Genomic DNA, 14,253 nt, shown 5'->3' with positions numbered 1-14,253 from the left:
GGGGGGGGGCGGGGGAAGCGCGTTAGAATGAGGTCAGAGACATAAAGAGGTATGCAGCTGTGAGGGGTCAAGCAGGGCCTCTCACCTGAAACCTGGGCCCCCCAGAGCAGCCTCTCTGGTTTGGACTCCACGGTGCCCCTCCTGCTTGGGTGGGGTCCAGAGTGTTATCCGGAAGCCCTAGGCCCTCCGCCCCAGGGCCACGTGAGTCCCTGCACGGTTAGTTACCTCTTGGCCCGGGCACCAGGGATGTGCCGGAGGTCAGTTGGAGGTCCCAGCCAAGCTCTCTTACATCCTGTGGGGCTGACCTCCATAATCAGAAATCGGAAACCTGGGCACCAAACAAACCTCTTGTGACTTGTGACTTGTGACTGTGGGGGTGGCCTCTTCCAAACTCCGACTCTGGGCGTCCCCGAGGCCTGGAGAGTTCGGGGACACCCAGACCCCCGGCCCCATGCCCAGAAGCCGCGGTCCCTGCGCCACCGAGGGAGGCCGGTGCAGCGGGCGCCTCCCGGGCCGCTGCGGCAAAGGCTGGGCGGCCGCGCCCTCCCCCCGCGGTGATTCATCCCGCCCCCTCTCCTCCCTCCCCCTCCCCCCCCGGGCCGCCGCCGCGGCTACCGCCGCAGCAGTGCGCAGGAGACCGCGGCCCGCGCCCTAGCGCGCGGGAGCCGGAGCGCGGCCGGGGTCGGTACACCTGGCGGATGCGTCCGGCTGCGCGCGCCAGCTCAGCAGCCCGAGCCGCGGCCGCCGCCCGCGCGGCGGAGATGCCCGGACGCCGGGCCCCGGGGCTGGGCCCCCGGCGGTAACCGGAGCGGGGGGGCCGCGCCCCCCCTCCTCCCCCCGCCGGTCCCAGAGCCGCAGCTGCTGCGCCCGCGCGCTCCCGGGGACATTCTAAGCGCCGCCGGGTCCCGCTGCCTCTCGCCCAGCTATTAATACCGGCGGCCCAGGAGGGGGGCACAGCGTGTGCAGCGCAGGCATGGGGACGCTGCTGGCCTTCGTGGTCGGCGCAGCGCTGGGTGAGTGCGCGGGGGGCGCGTGTGGCTGGGGGCACAGCCCAGGCACTGGCCGGGCGGCGGGATTCGCGCTCCGGACCCCGGAAAGCGGCGCGAGGGCCGCCCTCAGCCTTCCCCCTCGACCCGGCTAAGTCCGCTTCGGAAAGAAGTTGTGTGCGCGGCGAGCGGGGCTAAGGAGGGCGGTGGGGGTGGGGATGCGGGTGGGCAAGAGAGGACGGGGGCCGGGCTGGCACAGCCTCGCGGCCGCGGGCACCCAGCCGGAGGCGAGGAAACGCGGAGTCAGCTGCCCGAGGAGTCCCGCAGGCTGCAATGTGACACCCACAGTCGCGGGAGGGGGTTGGAGAGAGGGGAGGGCGGTGCCCAGAGACCGGGCCGAGAGAGACCGAGAGACGGAGATGGGAGGGAGGGGACTTAATGGGCTCCAGTGCGCAGCCAGGAGACTTGGGAGAGATGGAGGTCAAGGGGGAGACCGAGAGGAAGACAGAGAGAGGAACTCTGAACCTGGAGAGAAAGGACAGGAGAGGTTGGGGAAGGAGAGACAGAGATGCAGAGAGAGAGACTGGGGAAAGAGTGAGGTTCTGAGCGGTGGGGAGAGAAACTTGAGAAAGGCAGAAAGGTGGAGGGATGAAGGAGAAAGGTGGAGAGACAGGTAGACTCTGGGGCGGAGTTTGAAAAAGAGAGAGACAGGGAGAGGTGGAGAGGCTGGGGGAGTGAGTCTGCGCCTGGAGAGAGGACAAGGCGTGGTAGAACACTTCAGAGACCACTACAGAGAAAGACAGGTGAAGCCCCGGGAAGGGGAAGACAGACAGGCCCTTGGGAGAACTGAAGGAGGAGCATCAGAGGAGGACCAGAAGCCCCACAGACTGAGAGGAAGAGATCTGGGAACAGAGAACAAGCCCCGGAGCTGGAGCGGGGGGAACACAGAGCTTTAACTAGAGAGCGCTGGGAGGCGGGAAGGAGGTGGTAGGGATGTAAGGTAAAGACCTAAGAGATGTCCCGAAGAAAGAAGAGCTTGGTAAGTTTGAGAAACTGATAGGAGGTGGGGTGGAGGTCTGGAGGCCAGGAGCCTGGGAGAGGAGGGTCAAGGCAGGAGAAGTTGGTGGCGGGTCACACAGGGCTTGTGGGACCGGGAGCAGGGCTGGAGGGTGGGTCTGCCAGGTCCCAGCTCCTGCCTCCCCCTCTGAAGCCGTCCTTCTCCTAACCGGTTTCTCCTGCTTTTGCAGAGCAGTACTGGTGGAAATGACTCTGCCGCCCCCCCCCCCCCCCGCCCTGAAATTCGAATACAGCTGGAATTCTAGTCCCTCCACCCAGGTGCTGTGATACCTTGGCAGGTGCCCTTCCGAGGGAGGGGCACTTAGGTAGCCAGGACCGAGTTACCAACGGCATCAACAACCCTATTGATTGGGGTCCTCCTGTGTGCCAGGCCCCATTCTGAGCCCTTACCTGACTTATGGTGACCCACAGAAGCAAAGAGAGCCAATTTCTCCACACAACAGAGCAGGAAACTGAGGCTCAGAGGATGAGTCACTTGCCAAGGTCAAGGACAAGTGGCAGGGCGGGCTTGGCGGCCAGGTCTGCCGATTTGTGTTTATTACTGGGGGGAAACAGATGGTTTCCCAGCAGCCAGGGAGCCTGCCATTGCCCAGGGTGATGGGTGCCTCTCTGTGACCCGAGTCTGCTGTCCTTGCAGTGTCTTCAGCCTGGGGAGGCTGCGTGGAGGTAGACTCAGAGACTGAGGCTGTGTACGGGATGACCTTCAAAATTCTCTGTATCTCCTGCAAGCGGCGCAGCGAGACCAACGCCGAGACCTTCACCGAGTGGACCTTCCGCCAGAAGGGCACTGAGGAGTTTGTCAAGGTGGGTGGGTGCCTGGCACAGGTGTGGGACGGCAGGTGTCTGTGTGTGGGGGACTGAATCCCAGAGAGGAGGAGTTGTTTCTTTTTAATAATTCGCCGCTACTGATGACCTGGATTCCAATCCCACCTCCACCACTGACCAGCTTGGACCTCCGACAAGTCGCCAAGCCCCTCTGAGCCCGCTTCCTGTTGTGTAAGATAGCCGTGACTGTGGTCTTGCTCACGGGTTTATGTGAGGACTGATTGAATTGGTGCACCTGGCACGTGGTTGGCATGAAATAAATATCGCTGGAGTCTCTTGGTGCAAATAGTTAAGGCACTCAGCTGCTAACTGGAAGATTGTAGTTCGAGTCCACCCAGAGGCACCTCAGAAGAAAGCCCTGGGGATCTGCTTCTGAAAAACCAGCCACTGAAAACCCTACAGAGCACGGTTCTACTCTGATGCACTTGGGGTCACCATGAGTTAGAGGTGACTCGGTGACAGCTGGTGGTGCAGGAATTTATTTGGTACCAGCAAAAATGGCGTGGTTAGTCATCATGGAGAAAAAGCAGAACTTTTTTGACCTTCTTTACGTAATCTGTGTGTTTGGAATTACATGGGGGTCGGGGGCGGGGGCAGCATACAGTTTTTAGAGCCTGCAGGGGAGTTAAGGTCCACAGCGGCTAGAATCAGGCTGCCTGCGTCCCTGCCTGACGAGAGTGTCCAGGGGCTGCGGAATATGAGGGGAACAGGATTAGGGAGAATGAGGACCAGGAAGGCTGGGGGGGCCTAGGGTGACACGTGTGTGCGTGTGCATGTGTGTCTCAGGGCTGGAGGCAAAAATCTAGGTCTTGCGTTGCCCTGCCCCCTCCCTGTCTAAGGTCAAGGTGCCTGAGCCCACACATGTGTGTCTGTCTTTCTGTGTATCAGGGCTGGGGATAGAGTCAGGTAGGGGTGGAGGGGGAGGCAGACCCAGGCAGTAGCCCCCCCCCAAGATCCTGCAATACTGGGGACAGAGTCAGGTGGGGGTGGAGGGGAGGCAGACCCAGGCAGCGCCCCTCCAGATCCTGCAGTACTGGGGACAGTCAGGTGGGGGCGGAGGGGAGGCAGACCCAGGCAGTGCCCCCCTAGATCCTGCGCTACGAGAACGAGGTCCTGCAGCTGGAGGAGGACGAACGCTTTGAGGGCCGCGTGGTATGGAATGGCAGCCGGGGCACCAAGGACCTGCAGGACCTGTCCATCTTCATCACCAACGTCACCTACAACCACTCGGGCGACTATGAGTGCCACGTCTACCGCCTGCTCTTCTTTGAGAACTACGAGCACAACACCAGCGTCGTCAAAAAGATCCACCTCGAGGTGGTGGACAAAGGTGAGATGGGCCCGCCCGCCCCAGCCTCCGTCACCCACTGGTGGCCAGATGGAGGGACAGATGGCAGGTGGAGGCGGGCTGGCTGCACGCCTGGGCCAGCAACTGCCCACGGTAGCCGGTGGAGCAACACCTACGCGGCCGCTCACCTCCAGCTCCAGCCTCCATTTCCTGTCAACCCACAGAGAGGACACAGAGGACCCCACTCTCCCCACAGAGGTTCTGGTGAAAAATGCAAACCCCGCTTTGCCACCTGTGCAGGGGACCTTCCCATCTCCGAGCTGAGGGTTGTGCTGTAGGAAACAGGGATAATAATAATACCCAAAACCAAACCCGCTGCCGTCGAGTTGATTCTGACTCACAGCGACCTTATAGGACAGAGTAGAACTGCCCCATGGGGTTTCCAAGCCTGTAAATCTTTACGGAAGCAGACTGGCACATCGTTCTCCTGTGGAGCAGCTGGTGGGCTCCCATCGCCGACCTTTCAATTAGCAGCTTTGCACTTTAACCACTCTGCCACCAGGGCTCCTGATAACGGTAATTAAAAAGAAAATTAAACTGGCTGCCGTTGAGTTGATTCCAGTTCACAGCGACCCTATAGGACAGAGTAGAACTGCCCCATAGGGTTTCCCAGGAGCGGCTGCTGACCTTTTGATAGTGGTATCCACCTATTTGAGCCATTGTGTATCACGGGCAGATTGTGAGGAGTGAGCGAATGCTGGTGTCGGCTGCTGACCTGTGGTAGGCGACAGTAGGCCGTCAGTGCGTGGGGCGACGGGGGCTCTGATGGGGGACTAGCCTGAGCCCTGCCTCCCTCTGGCTTGGCGGGGAGTGTGTCGTCTACAGCAGTACTCTGCGAAGGTGACTATGCACAGTGATCACTGAGGGGCTTGTTAACACGCACATTCAGATTCAGCAGGTCTGGGGTGGGCCCAGGACTCATGTTTCACAAGCTCTTAGGTGAGACCAGAGCTGCTGGTCCAGGGGCCACACCGTGAGCAGCAAGGACTTAAAGCATTTTCGGAGTGTTTCGTTATTTTGGTTTCAGCTCCCTTTGGTGGTAATGGGGTCCACCCCTTCTCTGAACTACTTTCTGATTGTATAGACTGGAATTTTCCAGGGCTTCACAGCCCCTTGTTTAGAGGGTCAGGGAGATACCCCACGCCCTGGGTCAGCAAAGAGCTGCGGTGAGTACATTCTGCCGGGCCCATAGCACACACACCAGGGGCAGACAACCCAGTAACCAGGTAAACACGGGCTTACTTGTGCTTACTTACCGGTCTGTAGGGAACAATTTCACATGCTTTCACCACGTGAAATTGTTCAGTACAGATTAGTAAGTAAGTACAAGTAAGCTCGTGCTTGCCTTGCTTACTGGGTCATCCGTCCCTGTTGGGGATTATAAACTTGAAAACAGGCTTTGATTCAGTAGGAAGGAGTTGAGAGACAGATGCCAGCCATACCTAGAAGCAGAATCTTTGATGTGGTGAAAAAAGGTGTAATTATTCAGTACAGATGATCTGGTAAGCAAGGTGAGCACCGTGCTTACCTTGCTTATGGGATGATCCATTTCTGGCAGGGCTGTCATCAAGGGCAGCACGCATTGCTCGTTCTCTCCACAAGATGGTGCTGTCCTCAGCCGCGTCCCTCATTGAATCCTCCCTCCCTCCCTCTGGGCTAGGGGCTCTTACTGGCGCCATTTTACAGATGAGGAAACCGAGGCTCAGAGAGGTGAGATTATGTGGCCACGGTCACACACCTAGGACCTGCACTTGAACCCAGGCAAGCCTGTGTGCCAGCTGTGTATGTTTTGGGCGTGATTCATTTGCACTCTGTTGTTGGCTGGAGCCTGTGGGTTTCTTTTCATAATTTGGTTTTTTTCTTATTTTTACATTTATTGTCAAGGTGGTACAGCAGCATTGAATTCAGGAGGTATGTCTGAGCAACCCTGTAGGGTAGGTTGCGATGCTGGGTGCTGTGGTCATCCACAGACAGGGAAGACAGAGCCTGCCTGCCTGAGTTGGGCGTGGGGGAAGCACAGTTGCTGTAACAAAGATGCCCCAGATATTGTGGGTTAACACAATCTGTGTTATTTCTCTCTCAAGAATCAGGTCTGAGGGGAGGAGTCGAGAGGGCAGGGAAGCTCCATGATGCTCTTCAGACCCACGGGAGCTTTGCAACTTGTTGCTCAGCCCAGGCTCAGGGTGTCGTCTTCATCTGTGTGGTGGAGGCTTGAGCTCATCATGCCTGTGTCCCTGGAGAGACTCTATTTTTTTTTTTTTAAACATTATTTACCATATTATACTACCTCCCAGGAGTCCCTGGGTGGCACAGACAGGCACTCAGCTACTAGCTGAAAGGTTGGCGGTATGAACCCACCCAGAGGCACCTCGGAAGAGAGTCCTGGCTATCGGCTTCTGAAAAGTCACAGCCTTGAAAACTCTATACATGAGGTTGCCGTGAGTCAGAATTGACTGTACGGCAACTGACAACGATATACTGTCTCCTGGAGTCTGTGTTTTTAACAACGGTCGTCGTAATAGAGTCCTTTATGTTGTTCACCATTCCCTCTGTTGCCCCCTGACCAGACCTGTGGCTGTCGAGTTGCTTCCAACTCATGGTGATCCCACGTGTCTCAGAGTAGAACTGTGCTCCGTAGGGTTTTCAAAGGCTGGGATCTTACAGAAGTAGATCACCAGGCTTTTCTTCCGTGGTGCCATGGCGGATTCGAACTGCCAACTCACAGTTAGTAGTCAGGCGCAAACTGCGCGGCACAGGGACCTTCAGTTGTTCTAGAGTTTTTAACATTGTCTACCACGCTCTAGTTCTTTTTATTCACTGTATTATAGTATTAACACTACCCACTTGTGTACTATACTATAGTATTTTAACACTATCAAACAGGGCAGTACTTTTTTTCTTTTTTTTTAAATTGTGCTTTAAGTGAAAGTTTACAGCTCAAGTCAGTTTCTTATATAAAAATTTATACACACATTGTTATGTGACCCCAGTTGTTCTCCCTGTGATGTGACACACACATTCCTTCTCTCCACCCTGTATTTCCTGTGTCCATTCAACCAGCTCCTGTCCCCCTCTGCCTTTTCATCTCGCCTCCGAACAAGAGCTGCCCACATAGTCTCATGTGTCCACTTTAGCTAAGAAGCACACTCCTCACTAGTATCATTTTATGTCTTTAGTCCAGTCTAACCTTTTTCTGAAGAGTTGGCTTCCGGAATGGTTTCAGTTCTGGGCTAACAGAGTCTGGGGGTCATATTTTCCGGGGTCCCTCCAGTCTCAGTCAGACCATTAAGTCTGGGCTTTTTACTAGAATTTGAGTTCTGTACCCCACTTTTCTCCTGCTCCATCAGAGACTCTGTTGTGTTCCCTGTCAGGGCGATCATTGGTGGTAGCTGGGCACCATCTAGTTCTTCTGGTCTCAGACTGATGGAGTCTCTGGTTTATGTGGCCCTTTCTGACATGACAGTATTTTTATCATACCCCATCATACTTGAGTATTTTTAACATTAGCTACTTTACTATCAAATTTTTAGTCACCATGCTATAATATTTTAAAATATTATCCACCATATTATACTATTTTTAATATTACTTGCCGTAGTTTAATATTTTCATAACTACCATCACATTGTATTATTTTTAACATTACTCCTCACACTACAATGTTTATTCATTACCTACAATACTGTTGACAGTGCCTGCCATACCAAGTATTTTTTATTACTCACGATCTTGCTGCATTTCCAACATTGCCCGCTAACCTGTATTGCCTCCTGGGAATAACCCCAAAAGAGTGAGCCGAGGCATTTCCAAAGGGACAGGCCAGCCTTGGTGGTGAGAACTTGGGTGGCTTGGGACAGGTGTAGACGGTGATAGGAAGCATCTGGGAGTAGGAGCAGGTGAACGGGGAGAAGAAGGTTGATCCTATTTGGATATTCTCAGTATGAGCACAAACACTCTGAGAAGAAGCAGCGACTAAAACTGGTGAGAAATCCCGCCTGCATTTTGGGGAAGAGGTGAACGCTGGGGCTTCAGACCTCAGGCTGGCTATGTGGGCAGGACTGTTGAAGTGTTTGGAAGATACTGAGTTTTTTGGAGAAATCAGAGGTCTTCCCAGAGAAGGTACCTCTGACATGCTGCGCGACCTCAGTTCCTCGTCTATAAAGGGGGGAGTAAGGACGGTTCCCGCTTCCTGAGATACCTGTGTGAGTCGGTGTAGACTGCACTCTGTGGCTGGCACCGAGTACCAAGTCTTTGTTTGTGGAACGGTTACAGAGCAGGTAAGAGTTCAGACCCTTTAGTCGGTCACACCTGGGGCCAAATCCTAGCTCCAGGTCCACCTGTGTGTCCCTGGTCCGGCACCTTCCTCTCCCTGGGCCTACATGTCCTCATCTGTAAAATGGGCTGCACTGCTGGCCCGTGCCTCTCACTGTCCTGATCTGATTGGGGGAGCAGGAGATACCATGTTACCTGAACCCATCTGGGCCTTGAGTTCCAGGAGCAGAGGCAAGAATTCCGATGACGTGAGGTTTATCCAACACGCGCCCGATTCAGTGTGGCTTCTGAGGTCAGGTGGCCAGTGAAACTGGGACAGTCACTGCTGTTCCCAGGAGTCAAGGAGATGTTCAGATAAAGGCCTGGCTGAGACTCTACCGCACTGCATAAGAAGCTTTAGCAGTGTTTGTTGAATGAGTGAGAGAAGGAGGTGGGGAGCTCTGCCCCCAGGTCTTTCTTCAGGGAAGCAGGGACAAGGCTGCAGTCCTGACGCTCCCTCACTCTGGCCCGGAAAGACTTGGTGCCCTTTGCACAGACGGCGTGAGTGGCAGAAAGGGCCCAGCTTACCGGGGACAAGACCACGCGAAGGCAGCAGGGAAAATGAGACCATGGCCATCTAGAAGGAGGGGCTGCGGATGTGGGTGGACGCCTGCGAAATCCGGCCGAGGGTGCCAAGGTGGCATTTGACTCCCTTTACAGTTTAAATTTAGGCTCCGTGAAAGGAAGCTAGAAATGGCAAGGGCCAGTGCTGGGGAAAGGATGGAGGGTTTCCAGAAAGCCTCAGGCCACAGCCCACACTTAGGGAGTCCCAACTGCATGCTTGTGAGGACATGAACTCATTTCTTCTTCCTGGCAGCCCTGGAAGGGGGTATGAGTATTATCACCCCCGTTTCTTTTTTTCACAGAGGGGGAATCAAGGCCCAGAGAGGTGGAGTTATTTGCTTAACATCACACAGCTAGGAAGCAGCAGAGCCAGAATTCAAACCCTTGCAGTCTGCCCCAGAGCCCCTACCCTGAACCACTAGGCTGTGCGGCCCCAATGATAGCAGTGATAATAGTATTAATAATAAAAACACTTAAAAAAAAAAAAAAAAACCTGGGTACTAATTATACATCAGAGCCCTGATGGTGCAGTAGTTAAGAGCTTGCCTGCTAACTGAAAGGTCAGCAGTTCAAATCCACCAGCTAACTGCTTCTTGGGAACCCTACGGGGCAGCTCTACCCTGTCCTCTTGGGTTGATATGGGTCGGAATTGACTCGACGGCAACAGGTTTGTCTATTTTTTTTTTTTTTTCCTGGCTTAATTTATATGTCATAGCCCTGGAGACACACTGGTTAAGAGCTTGGCTACTAACCAAAAGGTCGGCAGTCCAAATCCACCAGCCATTCCTTGGAAACCCCATGGGGCAGTTCTGCTCCATCCTACGGGGTCTCTATGAGCAGCACACAAAAACAGCAACGAAATTATGTCAGGAGTTCCTGGGTGATGCAAACAGTAAAGCGCTCGACTATTAGCTGAAAGGTTGGCGGTTCGAACCCATCCAGAAGCATCTTGGAAAGACAAGCCTAAAGATCTGCTTCCGAAGGGTCACAGCCTTGAGAGCCCTGTGGAGCAGTTCTAGTCTGCACACGTGGGGTTGCCATGAATCAGAATCCACTCGACAGCAGCCAACAACAACTGTTATATGTCAGTCACTGTTCTCATAGCAGTCACATGAAGGCGATATTGTGATTATCAGCTTTTTTACACATGGGAAAAGCGAGGCCCAGAGAGGTTAAGTCACTTGCCAAAGTTCACACAACTAGCAAGTGGCAAAGCCGGGATTTGAACCTGGGGCTCTGGTTGCAGAGCTGCAGATGTCCCCCCACCCCCGTGTTACACAGGGAGGTAGGTAGAGGGAGCCTGAGGCCCGTCGGAAGCTGGTTATTAGCAATCCCAGAACAATGTTGACCGCGGCACTGCCTGAGCACCGGCTGTGTGCCAGGCCCAGACATACATGCCCCCCCAGCACCGTCTCGTTGCCTCCTCCCAGGCCTTCTAGAGAGGCAGCATGATCATCCCCATTTGCAGACCAGGCCCAGAGAGGTTGAGCTACTTGCCCGAGCTCACACAGCAGTCTTGTGGCACACTCAGGTGGTTGTGCCTCCTAAGCCTGGGCCTCCGCCAGCGCCTTAACCCTGCCTGGCCCCTGCAGCCAACAGAGACATGGCGTCCATTGTGTCCGAGATCATGATGTACGTGCTCATTGTGGTGTTGACCATATGGCTCGTGGCAGAGATGGTTTACTGCTACAAGAAGATCGCTGCTGCCACGGAGGCCGCTGCGCAGGAGAATGCGTGAGTGGGTCCTGGGAGGAGGAGAGCCAACCCTGACTTCCCAGGGGGGAGCATGAGCTGATGGGGTGGTAGGGGAGGCCCAGGGGGACGAGCCAAGGTGTGTCGTCAGTTCTCCCCAGGGGAGCCTTGTCAGAAGGGACAAGGTCGTTGTCAGGTCCCAGCCCCTCCTTCCCTCTAAGTCAGGAACCCCGTGCTCAGGGCCCAGACCTCAGCCCTCCACAGTCTCCAGGGGGTTCGGCAGGCTGACGATGGCTCACTGCACACCTGGCCTTTGTCCCCACAGCTCGGAATACCTGGCCATCACCTCAGAGAGCAAAGAGAACTGTACGGGCGTCCAGGTGGCCGAATAGCCCTGGTAGGATGGGTGGGTGGGTGGGTGGGTGGGGGCTGGAGGGATCTGGGACGGTGTCAGCCCACAAGGCCCCTGATTCCCTATCTCTCCCTCGCCTGTAGGCCCTGGGCTTCACCTCAAAGAAGAGCCAGCCCTAATGGGGAACATCCAGGCACAGTCTGCCCCCCGATGGGGGTTGGCCATTTCTGGTCCCCCATGCACCTCAGAGTTCTGCCAACAGAGCCTCCAGGGTGGCGGGAGGGCAGGGGGCTTGGCTTGCACCCCCACTCCAGCCTCCCTCCACCTACCCCCATCACCCACCCACCGCCATGCATGATGGGTAAAGCAATACTGCCACTGCCCCCACCCCGCTTCTGCTGCCTGTTGGGGGCGGTGAGGTGGGGGCTGAGGCTCCACACCCCTCCTTCTTGCTGATTTGCACATGTGGGCCGCTTCAGACATGCACTACTGGGGCCCAGCCCCTCCCTGTCCCTCCCTGCCCAGTGGGGGTTGTGGTGGGCTGGAATAGTTTGGCGCAGGGGGTTCTGGGACCCACCCCGACCCCCAGTGACATTACCCCTCCTGCTTCCTCCGGCTGGACCTGGGGTCCCCATCCCTGTGATGCACTCTTGTCCTGCCCAGACCCCAACCCCACCCTCTCTCACCAGCCTTGGATCGTGGCCCCCTAGAAAGGGTCCATTCAGCCTCGTCTCTCTTTACAGAAGTAGTTTTGTTCATGAAATAAAGATTCTTGGACTTGATTTATAGTGTTTTTCGTGAGCCCGGTCACCCCCTACTATTCCCCCAAATCCAAAAGCCTTAGTTTTCCCAGACATCCTCCCTCCCTCCCTCCTGGGCACCCAGAGACCTGTGCGCACGCACCCAGGGATAGGAAGGGAAGGCAACAGGTGAGGCAGTTCAGTACTTGGTTAATATCGGGGTGGGGGTGGGCATTAGCTCAGCAGAAGCATGGGAGAGCAGGAAGGAGCCAGAATGGGAGCCCAGGAGGCGGCTCCTGGAGCCTGGGGGTGCTACAGGGAGAAGAGAGGTGAGGCCTATGCTGGGGTGCAGGAGATGAGGGCTCTGCTTTGTTACTAGCAGTGTGGGGTCTCTGGAGGGGGCCCAGAGAAAGGAAGAGAGACAGATGAATGGGGGGAGAGAGAGAGAGAGATGAATGGTGGTTTGACTGTTCATGGGGTCTGTGTGAGCCCTGGTGGCACAGTGATTAAGATCTCGGCTGCTAACCCAACGATGGGCAATTCAAATCCATCAGCTGCTCCACGGAAACCCTATGGGTTAGTTCTACTCTGCCCTGTAGGGTTGCTATGAGTTGAACTCAACAGCAACTGGTTTGGCTTGGTGGGTAAGTATGGGGTAAGTTGGTCACCTGTGCACAAAGGGCAAGTGGTGGGTGAGCAGGTGGGCTGACCAGCGCAGAGGGCATGTGGTGGGCCGGTGGGCTGACTGCCGCAAGGGGTGTATGGTGGGTGGGTGGGCAGACTGCTGCAGAGGGCGTGTGATGGGTGAGCAGGTGGGTCCGACTGGGCGTGGACAATCTACCTGGGGTGCGTAGCTGAGGTCTGACTGTATGAGTGGGTGGCTGACCACAGGCAGGTGTCTGACGGTGACCCTGTGCGTATGGATGTTTCTCTGGCCCTGGGATCTGACCTGGGCTGCTCTTGACTGCTGGCTGGACAGTGTGTATCCTCTACTGGACACTCCCAGCCACTTGGCCTGGGCCTCAGCACTCCGTGCTGCCTTTCCCCAGCCAACTCCCCCATCCCCCCATTTAGGACTTTCCTAGCTCCAGAGGTCACTGCTGCAGGCTGCAGAGAGGCTGCCAAAGCAAACCAGCCCCTGTGACTTGTAGGAAAGCAGGTGGGGGGAAGGGAGCTGGGTCAGGGATGGGGGGGTGGGGATGAGCAGGGCAGTGGGGGTGGGGCTGGGCTAGGGACTTGGGAAGGGGCAGGGGAGGGGTCTGGGGCTGGGGCTGGGACTGAGCTCGGGGAAGGTGCTGCCTAGTTCGGGAGCTGGGCAGGGGGTGCAGAAAATGCAAGGGCAGCGGTGAGCCTGGGGCTGGGCAGGGGGTGCTGGAAGGGGCTGGATTAGGGCTGGAGCTGGGCTGGGCAGGGGCTGGGCAGGAGACGGGAGAAGAGACAGGTGCAGGAGTGGGCTTGGGGCAGCTGGGGCCCTCTTTTTGGTTCCTTCCGATCTGTACCCCCATCCTGCAATCCTTCGAAGCACCCCCCAGCTTGCTCTATCTCCCCAAATGCTGGCTCTCAGCCCAGGCGGGACCAAGCCTGTCCCTGCTCCCACCTCCCCGCAGACTGTCACACCTGGGCCCCCAGGCCAACTGGAGGCGGGCCAGCTGTGCCCGCCTGGTTCAGCCCCCACAAGCCCGGCCCCACTGGCCAGGTGGCCTCCTGCGCTGCCAATCCCCTTGTCCGGCCCCTCCCCACCCCTTCCTCCGCCTCTTGCCCAGCCCCCTCCTCCTCAGGTGAGGCAGCCAGGCCTAGCAGGCCCCACGCCCGCTGCAGCCACCTCAGCCTTCCAGGCCGCCCGCTCTTGTGGGGCCACCATGCTCCCATCCAGGCCGGGAGACTGACCCTAGACCTGCACCAGCCGCAGCTCTATCCCGCCTGCCGGACCCCAGGGTAAGGATGAGGGCCCCCAGATTCATGGTTTCAGTCCAAAGGATGTGGGTCCCCCCACCCCCTACCCACCCCTGGTGCCCACCTCCTAACCCAGGAGCTTGCAGGGGCACCAAGAGGGGCTCCCTGGTCTCTCCTCAAGGATCCAGGAGTTCCAGCTCCCTCCTCCTTCCCACTCAGGAGGTGGGCCCCTAGTTTTCTCCATCCTCAGACCCAGGAGTCCAGGGCCCAGCCCCCTCCTCCCTCACACCCAGAAGTTTAGTCTCTCAATCCCCTCGTCCCCCAGGTCCAGGAACGGGGGGCTCCCAGCTCGGCGAATTCAGGAGTTCCCTGGCTGCTAGTCAGACAGTGACCCCATCCTTGAACCCAGGCCCAATCTGCATCCGTGATCACGGCGTGCTCTGGCCATGGCCCAGTCTCTCCAGC

General features: G+C 56.7%; 1 protein-coding gene across 2 annotated transcripts; it reads left to right on the top strand.

The window, feature by feature from the left end:
- The first annotated feature begins 654 nt into the window (after positions 1 to 654).
- SCN1B (sodium voltage-gated channel beta subunit 1) lies at positions 655 to 12,026 on the top strand. 2 transcript variants are annotated; one of them, XM_064293565.1, is made up of 6 exons: positions 655 to 1,013; positions 2,701 to 2,867; positions 3,978 to 4,218; positions 10,704 to 10,845; positions 11,129 to 11,200; positions 11,299 to 12,026. In XM_064293565.1, exons 1-5 carry the CDS (start codon positions 974 to 976, stop codon positions 11,193 to 11,195), a joined length of 657 nt encoding a protein of 218 aa, XP_064149635.1. In that variant the 5' UTR covers positions 655 to 973; the 3' UTR covers positions 11,196 to 11,200; positions 11,299 to 12,026. The 2 variants fall into 2 exon arrangements, with proteins under 2 accessions (XP_064149635.1, XP_064149636.1); XM_064293566.1 differs by lacking the exons at positions 10,704 to 10,845; positions 11,129 to 11,200; positions 11,299 to 12,026 and adding an exon at positions 10,542 to 10,689.
- The last annotated feature ends 2,227 nt before the right edge of the window (positions 12,027 to 14,253 follow it).

This window comes from Loxodonta africana, chromosome 11 (assembly GCF_030014295.1).
Source record: "Loxodonta africana isolate mLoxAfr1 chromosome 11, mLoxAfr1.hap2, whole genome shotgun sequence".
Lineage (NCBI taxonomy): Eukaryota > Metazoa > Chordata > Mammalia > Proboscidea > Elephantidae > Loxodonta > Loxodonta africana.
This window is presented reverse-complemented; position numbering and strand designations above follow the sequence as displayed.

What these genes read in the sequence shown, in the direction of transcription:
- SCN1B (XM_064293565.1), top strand. Translation starts at nt 974, where the DNA reads ATGGGGACGCTGCTGGCCTTCGTGGTCGGCGCAGCGCTGG. An exon ending in GCACTGAGGAGTTTGTCAAG is followed by an intron (nt 2,868 to 3,977) that starts GTGGGTGGGTGC and finishes GTGCCCCCCTAG; the next exon opens with ATCCTGCGCTACGAGAACGA. An exon ending in CCTCGAGGTGGTGGACAAAG is followed by an intron (nt 4,219 to 10,703) that starts GTGAGATGGGCC and finishes TGGCCCCTGCAG; the next exon opens with CCAACAGAGACATGGCGTCC.